This window comes from Beta vulgaris, chromosome 2 (assembly GCF_026745355.1).
Source record: "Beta vulgaris subsp. vulgaris cultivar EL10 chromosome 2, EL10.2, whole genome shotgun sequence".
In the NCBI taxonomy this organism is placed as follows: Eukaryota; Viridiplantae; Streptophyta; class Magnoliopsida; order Caryophyllales; family Amaranthaceae; genus Beta; species Beta vulgaris.
This window is the reverse complement of record NC_079203.1, coordinates 28230696-28239511: the sequence shown is the minus strand read 5'-3', so window position 1 is coordinate 28239511 and position 8816 is coordinate 28230696. Positions and strand designations below refer to the sequence as shown.

Below are 8816 nucleotides of genomic sequence, written 5' to 3'. Positions count from 1 at the left end.
CTGTCCCTCGAGGGGTGACTATAACAGACTTGGTTGGAGGGTGGACCTTCAGCTTCTTCGAGGGGTCCAGAGAGAGAGAGAGGAGTCAAAAACAATAAAGTGGATAAAACACAATCACAAAAAAGACGAATGTTACCTTTGGGGCTCAAGGGACCTTTGTGTCACCCTTCGACACCTTCATCTTGAGCTGCTCTTGAACCCTCTGGTTGGCGGTCAGTCGTTTCTGCATCTCATCGCTGAGTTCTTGACGAGCTATGACTACAAGGTAACACAAAACAGTTAGAATTATTTTAAAGGATATGGATGGTGGTCGAATGCCTCAAGCATACAAAGTCCCTACCCTTGGGATAGGCTAGGCTCAGCCCCATCGCTGACAAGAAATGCTCATTGCTCATGTCATCCGCAGCAAGATTCCAGTGCTGGGGAACTTGCTTCCGGTCACCCTTTTCGATGACGGTGACACACTAGCAGTATATGGCTACCCGAGCCTCGTCCTCTGACATTCGAGGCACTAATATGTTCAGCCACATGTTAGGGCCCTCGAGTAGGGGAACTACTGAGAAATCCCACTGTTCGGCTCGATACACGTACATGAACTCAGTATGGAAGAACTGTTGATTCGAGGGTATAACGCCAACGATTTTGTAGGGGTGACAACTTGGAAGCTCCACCAGCCTTCTTCATTTGAGGTGGTGGATATGATGACAAGCTTCACCATATTCCTTCAAGGACTAAAGAGGGATTTACGCCCATCATCTTACAATTGGCCAAGAAGCCAAGCATCGAGCCCACACTGTTGGGCAGAAGCTCACATAATGCCAGACCATAGGAGGAGAGCACCTCGACTATGAAAGGGTCCAGTGGAAACCTCAGCCCTAGCTCGAGATGCGCCTTATACAGCGCAATACAACTCGTCGTGGGAGTACAGACCGTCTCAGTAGGCTCTGGTATGTAAAGGGCATATGGGTGTTTGATAAATAAAGAGCTCTCGAGGAACCGAAGATTCCCCAATAAGAAGTCCAGGAAAGGCCCTCGAAGATGGAAAAGAGATATCCCCCGAGGAAGATTCACCGCCTCCTCATCTCTGTCGCCCGTACTCGCGGTAAGAGAGTTACCCTCACTATTTCCCTCTATCACTCGAACGACCTGGCTATCGAGAAGATCATCTAAGTAACTCCTAACGGCCCAAGGTCGAGCAATGGTAATAGAGTAGGGGGGTTATTTAACTCCTCCTCCCCATCTGAAACTATAGACGCACCGTCACTCGAGTACGGTAGAGCGTCGAAGATCTGAGTGGGATCCGGACACTCAAAGGTCGCGGACACCACGGGAACCCCTCCTATCAAAATCCCATCGAACAAGGGTTCTAACAAGGGAGGTGGGGTCCCCGAGCTAGATGAGGTGCCCCCAATGTCCTTCAGTAGGGGGCTCCATCCAGAACGGTCCATTAGAAAGCTAAGCAAAGAAACAAATGGAAAAGATCGTACCTTAATTAGAGAAGTGCTCTCGAGATCCTTCTCCGACTCGAAGTAGAACAATCAACCTTCATGGCTCTCGAGGTCGTGCAAAGAAGAAGGCAAAGTCTCAAGAGAATCAGAGCATGTAATGAGACAAAATAAAGTACTTGCCTTTGTTTATATAGATTGCCTGAATAGGACGGTTAATATCCCGACGGGCTTAGAAACCCCTCAGAGCACCAAAAGTTGGGCTTCTTAAAAGGCCCAATGGCACCAGCTCCTTGGACCAATCTCCACAATCTCCCCAAGAGCATGACTGAAGTCCAGCTGAATCTAGTGTTGGAGTACAGCTGCTCTACCTTGGGAACCTCTCCACGCCGAAGCCCTGAACTCCCTGGGAGACCCGCGCTCGGACAGAGACCAAAGATCTACGTTTAGGCACTCCACCCAGATCGAGTGGGGAATATCTCGGCCAACACCGTCGTCGATATCGACACCCGTCAGGAGCTACGGTGTCATACTTCTCGAGTTACCTAGGGCTCATTGGCCCCTTGGTAACTGTGAGCAAGGACTCGTCACTTCCTCGAGATACCTGGGGCTCATTGGCCCCCTGGTAACCTCGAGCGAGGACTTGTCATACCTCTCGAGGTACCTAGGGCTCATTGGCCCCTGGGTAACCACGAGCGAGGTCTCTGCACATGCTCGAGTTATCTAAGGCTCATTGGCCCTTGGGTAACCTCGAGCAAGGACTCGTCACTTCCTCGAGATACCTGGGGCTCATATTCCCCTGGATAACCTCGAGCGAGGTCTCTGCACTCCCTCGAGTTACCTGAGGCTCATGGGCCCTTGAGTAACCTCGAGCGAGGGCTCGTCACTTCCTCGAGATACCTGGGGCTCATTAACCTCGAGCGAGGTCTCTGCCCTCCCTCGAGTTATCTAGGTCTCCTTGGCCCTTGGGTAGCCTCGAGCGAGGGCTCGTCACTTCCTCGAGATACCTGGGGCTCATTAGCCCCTAGGTAACCTCGAGCAAGGTCTCTACACTCCCTCGAGATACCTGGGGCTCATTGGCCCCTGGGTAACCTCGAGGGAGGTCTCTGCACTCCCTCGAGATACCTGGGGCTCATTGGCCCCTTGGTAACCTCAGGCGAGGTCTCTACACTCCCTGGAGATATCTGGGGCTCATTGGCCCCTGGGTAACCTCGAGCGAGGTCTCTGCGCTCCCTCGCGTTATCTGAGGCTCATTGGCCTTGGGTCAGCTCGAGCGAAGTCCCCTCGCTTCCTCAGGCTACTTAGGGCTCATTGACCTTGGAAGACCTCAAATAAAGACCCCCACTCCCTCGAGATAAGCCGAGGACTAACCCCGGAGGGTGCTCTGGTAATTTCCGCAAAACACGCGGCACCAGCAGTGGCTTCTTCCACATGTTCCTCGTGGGGATAATGTTTGGGCCCCAATTATCCTTAATGGGCCCCCACATGCACCAAAGCTTTCTGCCAGCATGGTAAGCCCTCAGTAGGACCCACGGGTCTTAAATCTTGTGCTAGTGTGGCAGGGACATTCTTCACACATTCCAACACCTATAAATATGGAGCAGATCCCCATTTATTGAGGTAATAACTTCTAGACAAATAACCTCACAAATCCAAATTAATACACATCAACTGACTTGATCATCGGAGGGGCGATCCCGGATCCACCCCCCGGGGTAGTCTAACTTTTGTCATGTGCTGGTATCCTAACAATCTTCGAGCATCTGGCTATCATCAACCCTAATTTCGATCCATCCCGCATAATACAAGTTTTTACCCGAAACAGATACGTTATAATTATTGGTTGTGTTTAATTATTAGAGGTCTTCTTGAATGAGATGGATCGTACTTGGATGTATGGTAGTCGCGACTCGATTAAATTTGTGAATGGGGTCTCAAAATTTTGTAAATCTGCATTACAATATCAAGCTTCATCTAGAGCAGCAGACTTTTAGTGTCCTTATGTCAATTGTGGAAATGTGAGCAAAGTTAGTAGTATACATTTGCTTAGGAAGCATGTCTTTCGCCGTGGGTTTAGGCCTCAATACCATGTATGGGTTGGGCATGGTGAGGAGGGGAAGTATATAGGAAGCTTTAGAATAATGAACGATGTATGTGAAGAAAATAAGGATTTAGAGCTTGTTGATGAGGTAGGGGATGAGAATTGGAATGATGAGTATGCGAATGATGAAAGTAGACGAGATGATACATGAGCTTAAAGATCAGTCGTGTAAACGACCTCGTATTTTTGAGTCAATGTCTGAGGCTGCTGAAAAGCCTTTGTATCCAGGTTGTCCAAAGTACACCAAACTTACTGCCATAATAACACTCTTCAACATAAAGTCGAAAGCTGGTTGGACGGACTCTAGTTTCACATCATTGTTGGAAGTTTTAGCTGACATGCTCCTTGATGGAAATGATCTGCCATTGTTGTACTATTATGCTAGGAAACTCATGTGTCCTTTCGGTTTAGAGTACGAGCAGATACATGTTTCTCCTAACAATTGTGTGCTTTATCGTAATGAGTTTGAGCATTTACATGAGTGTCCACGTTGTGGATTGTCGAGGTACAAGCGTTAAGGAGCTGGGGTAGTGAACGACCACCCGCTAAGGTTTTGTGTTATCTACCCATAATACATAGACTTAAGCGCATGTTCTCAATTATAGGAGATGCGAAGAATTTGAGGTGGCATGCAGATCGTATGAAGAAAGACGATTTGCTGAAGCATCCAGCTGATTCGCCTGAGTGGAAAAATATCAACGGGGGGCATAAGGTATTTGGTAATGAGGATAGAAATCTCATGCTTGGATTATGTACGGATGGCATGAACACTTTTGGCAATCTTAGTTCTCAGCATATTATATAACTCGCCTCCTTGGTTGTGCATGAAACACAAGTACATTATGTTGTTGCTTCTTATATTGGGGCTGAAACAACCTCGAAATGACATAGATGTATACCTTCAACCGCTTCTTCAAGATTTACATAAGATATGAAACGAATGAGTGTTGGTATTTGATGCTAATGCTAATGAGATGTTCACTCTACGTGCCATGCTTTTATGTATTATGGATGATTATCCAGCTTATGTGAACTTATCTGGGTAGAAGACTAGAGGAAAACAAATGTGCCCGATATATGTAGATGAGATGAAGTATACACACATTAAGGGCTGCAAATATGTGTATATGTGCACACAAAGGCTCCTTAGACGCAACCATCCCTATCGATTCAAGAAGAACGCATTCAATGGGACGGTTGAAGAGGAAGTTGCTCGTAGACCATTAAATGGTACTAAAGTTTATAATCAGGTTAAGAGCATTGAAACAATCTTTGGTAAACTTGCGAGTGAGGTTGATGGACCTACATGATTATAGAAAAGGGAGTCAATTTTTTTGAAACTCTCATATTGGAAAGATCTACAGGTCAGACATTGTTTGGATGTCATGCACATAGAGAAAAATCTTTGTGAAGCTATTCTTCTGACACTTATGAATATTCTGGACAATAGATGTTAAGGTGTTACGACTTTACTTGGAAAAACACGGGCTTCCACCAGAGTTGTGGACTCAGTAAACGGACGGAAGGAAGAGGACATTAGTGGAGGAAAGGGTTGATCAGGAAACTCGAAAAAGAAAATAAAAGGTGGAGGATTCGGAGACTAATTATTTGCCACCGGCTTGCTACACGATGTCTAGAGAAGACAAACGGATTTTTTGCAAGTCGTTGTATGGAATTAAGGCTCCAACTGGCTACTCATCTAATATGAAGCGATTTGTTACCTTAAATGGTGAGTTGAAGTTATTGAGTATGAAATCTCACGATTGTCATGTCATGATGACAGTGCTTTTACCAATTGTAATTTGTGGGATACTTCCAAAGCATGTGAGGCAAACAATTATAAAGGTTTGTTCATTTTTCCATAAAATATGCAGCAAAGTCCTAGAATCGTCGACCCTAGATTCCTTACATGGCAGAGTAGTTGAAACTCTATGCAAATTTGATATGTTCTCCCTCCTCTCTCCCCCCCCCCCCGTGCACCTTCTTTGACATTATAGTCCATCTCATTGGGCCATTTAGTTCGAGAAATTAAGTTGTGTGTCCAGTGTTTTGAGGTAGTTTTATCCTTTTGAGCGATATATGGCTACTTTGAAGGATAAAGTTCGAAATCCTGCACAACTAGAAGGTAGTATAATTCAAGGGATTGTGGGTGAAGAAGCCAGTAATTTTGTGGCTGAGTATTTTGCTAGTGTTGATCCTATTTGTCTTACAACATCTCGACACGAGGGAAGACTTGAGGGCAGGGGTATAATTGGTTCTAAATTGATCTCACCTTCTGTAAAGAAGCGTACACAAGCTTACTTATTTGTGTTGCATCGCCTATCAGCTTTCCATCCTTATTTAGATGAACATACAAAGGAATTACGTATTAGAAACCTTGGAAAAGGAATAAGGACATTGATGCAAATGCATAACAAGACGTCATTGATTGGTTTCATAAACGAGCTGTGAATGATTTGGATGAAAGTGTTTATGAAACATTCAAGTGGTTAGCATTTGGGCCTCATGAGGTTGTACGCTCTTATTTATGAGGGTTATGATATTAATGGGTATACGTTTTGGACTGAACGTGAAGATCTGAAGTCGACATCGCAACAAAATAGTGGTGTTTCACTTGTGGCGTCATCTACACAATACACAAACTCGAAGGATAAGTCGCATGTACTTGCTAACAACAATTATTATGGGTGAATTGAAGAAATATGGGAGTTGGACTACTGTACTTTTCATATTTGCCTCTCGTGTTATAAGTGGGTTGACAATAATCGATGTTGCGTAAAAAAAGATGATCTTTGCGGATTCACTTTTGTGGACTTTGGTCGTCTACGTGAAACTCAGAAGCCATTTGTACTTGCATCACGAGTTAAGCAAGTATTTTATGTAACTGATCCTGTTAATAATAAGTGGTCAATTGTAGTACCTGGCAAAAGGAGTATCTTCAGCGTTGGTGATGTTGTTAATGAGGAAGAATATGATGCATTTAAAGACATCCCAACTTTTACCTATCCTGAAAATAGAGTGGAAGATGATGTGAATATGTCGGAGAACTATATGTGTGTAGATCACACAGAAAGTATACATGTTATTGAAGATCCTAAGAAATGACGGGAGGTCAATATGATGATTTTTTGGCTTTTTTTTGTTGTTGGTAGAATTTTGGGAACGTAAATATCATTTTACGCCTATATTGGCCATTTCACATCCAATTCTTAGATTTTGAGTCATTTAACCCCAATTTATTTTTTAATATGACTATATAAGGTATAATATAAGTAGTGTGTAGTTTTTTAACGTTGGTTGAATTTCGGGAACGTAATCATTAGGCCTATTTGGCCATTTCGCGTCCAATCATTAGATTTTTAGTCATTTCATCACAATTTCTTTTTTATTGTGGTTATATAATGTATGATATAATGTTTGCATTCACGAGCATTTCTGTCTTATCCTTATGTGGATTGGCTTGAAGGAAAAAGAGGCAACCGATGAGTTCACTCCTAAAGCACGCATCGATGCATTGCACGAAACTTTAGGAAAGGACCACAGTAGACACGTGAGGGGTGTAGGACGTGGCCGCCTCAGTTTTAGAAAGGTATATGGTGATCAATACACTACAGCGACAAAATCAAGTGTCAGTAGTATGAATTCGGCGGCTTTAGATGTAGAGTATATCAAGGCCACAATTCTGGAGGGGGCTTAGGGAGGAGATGACACATAACTTAAACGTCATATTCGAGCAAATGGGTTTAACGAATTTTGCATTGAAGAAGGGTATTGTTATTATTCCACAGCCGCCCGGTGATCCACGAGCATCCAATGATCAAATGATACCTTTAACTGATCCACCTCCAGTACCCGAGTTGAAGGTAATCACTTAATCCCTTTGCTTTATTAAACAAATGTTGTTCTTAAATGCATGGAATTCTTACTATAATAATGTTGTTACATAGACTAACTTATATAAATGGATTTTTTTTCAAGGAGGAGACCGCAAGCGAACTATTAGCTCGACGAGATGGTTTTGATTATTTCATTCTGGTAGCCTATGGTCGTTCACAACCCCTTAGTGATCGAGTACGATTGCATAACTAGTTAGAGGACGATAATCACTATATGTTCACCCTCAATGAAATTATGTCTGGTTTTGAAGAATTACCTCTTCTGCTACCGAAGCCAGAAGTTGATATACATTTAATGAGCCGTGAAGTTGGCAGTTATGTTCTTTGGCCGTGTGCATTGGTGCAGTTTTCAGATGAGGTACAATGATTAACATACATATATATGCGTTTTTTATTTTCTATTTTCTATGATAGTTAGTAATATCTTTACTTTTAACTAATTACTAGGTTTTGGGGAAGACCGGTTCACATGACAGGAAGGCAAAGAAGGCATGTTCACCTGATAAGAAGGCAAGTTTACGTGATGAAGCTGAACGAAATGTGTTGAAGGCAAATGTTTCATGTGCACTTATTCTCGAGACAGAGGTGTTGCGAGGCCTTACTATTCCATGCTTTTAGTTACACGAGTGCGCTAGTGATTAAGCAATGATAGTTTAATAAAGGTTCCTTTGGGGCGCAACAATTCCACTACTATGAGGAGTCATCGACATTCATTTCTAAGGTCGATATCAAAGAAATCTTATGTGGGTAGAGTTGAATGTTTCCATGATATGAAATTTCATGAGGTAATACATAATAAATATATATCTTTAATTAGTTTTCAATTTAACTTCCATAATAAGTAAGGTTACTTTTAATCAATATGGTTTCTCAAGATATTATACAATGAATTGATTGGAACATCAAGTGAGTCAATAATGTTTGGTTGTTTATGTCCAAACATACTACGAGATGACAATTTCTTAAAGAACAAAGTCGGAGTGAAAGACTACATCTATATGAGTTTCAAAGCATCATCTCGTTTAGGAGTTCATCAGATCATCCTTGTCCCGTATATTCAAAAGTATATTTTTATACTCGCTTTACTTCTATTATTCGATTATTAAGTTCACATATTAATTGTTCTATGATTAACTATATTTCTTTGTCGTTGTAGCTTTCATTGGACACTGATTGTGATATGTTTGTCAAGTAACTATGTTTACCACTTTGATTCTCTGCGTCAACAACCACCACGATCCTTACTAATCAAATCATTATTAAATAGGTAGCCTAACCGAAACTAAGTATATGCGTACTTATTATTAATGATGCATTGATGTACTGTGATGAAGCAAAATAGTGGACGAAGACTTCGAGTACCAAAAGCTCCTA

At 42.7% G+C, this 8816-nt stretch overlaps 1 protein-coding gene across 1 annotated transcript; it reads left to right on the top strand.

Moving 5' to 3' along the window:
• The first annotated feature begins 7524 nt into the window (after positions 1 to 7524).
• On the top strand, positions 7525 to 8347 carry LOC125495182 (uncharacterized). The gene is made up of 2 exons (XM_048639863.2): positions 7525 to 7800; positions 7890 to 8347. Exons 1-2 carry the CDS (start codon positions 7657 to 7659, stop codon positions 8058 to 8060), a joined length of 315 nt encoding a protein of 104 aa, XP_048495820.1. The 5' UTR covers positions 7525 to 7656; the 3' UTR covers positions 8061 to 8347.
• Positions 8348 to 8816: the final 469 nt, after the last annotated feature.

Excerpts from the sequence above, each read along its gene's own strand:
- LOC125495182 (XM_048639863.2), top strand. The coding sequence starts at position 7,657 with ATGTTCACCCTCAATGAAATTATGTCTGGTTTTGAAGAATTACCTCTT. Across the intron at positions 7,801-7,889 it reads TGGTGCAGTTTTCAGATGAG|GTTTTGGGGAAGACCGGTTC; the intron begins GTACAATGATTA and ends ACTAATTACTAG.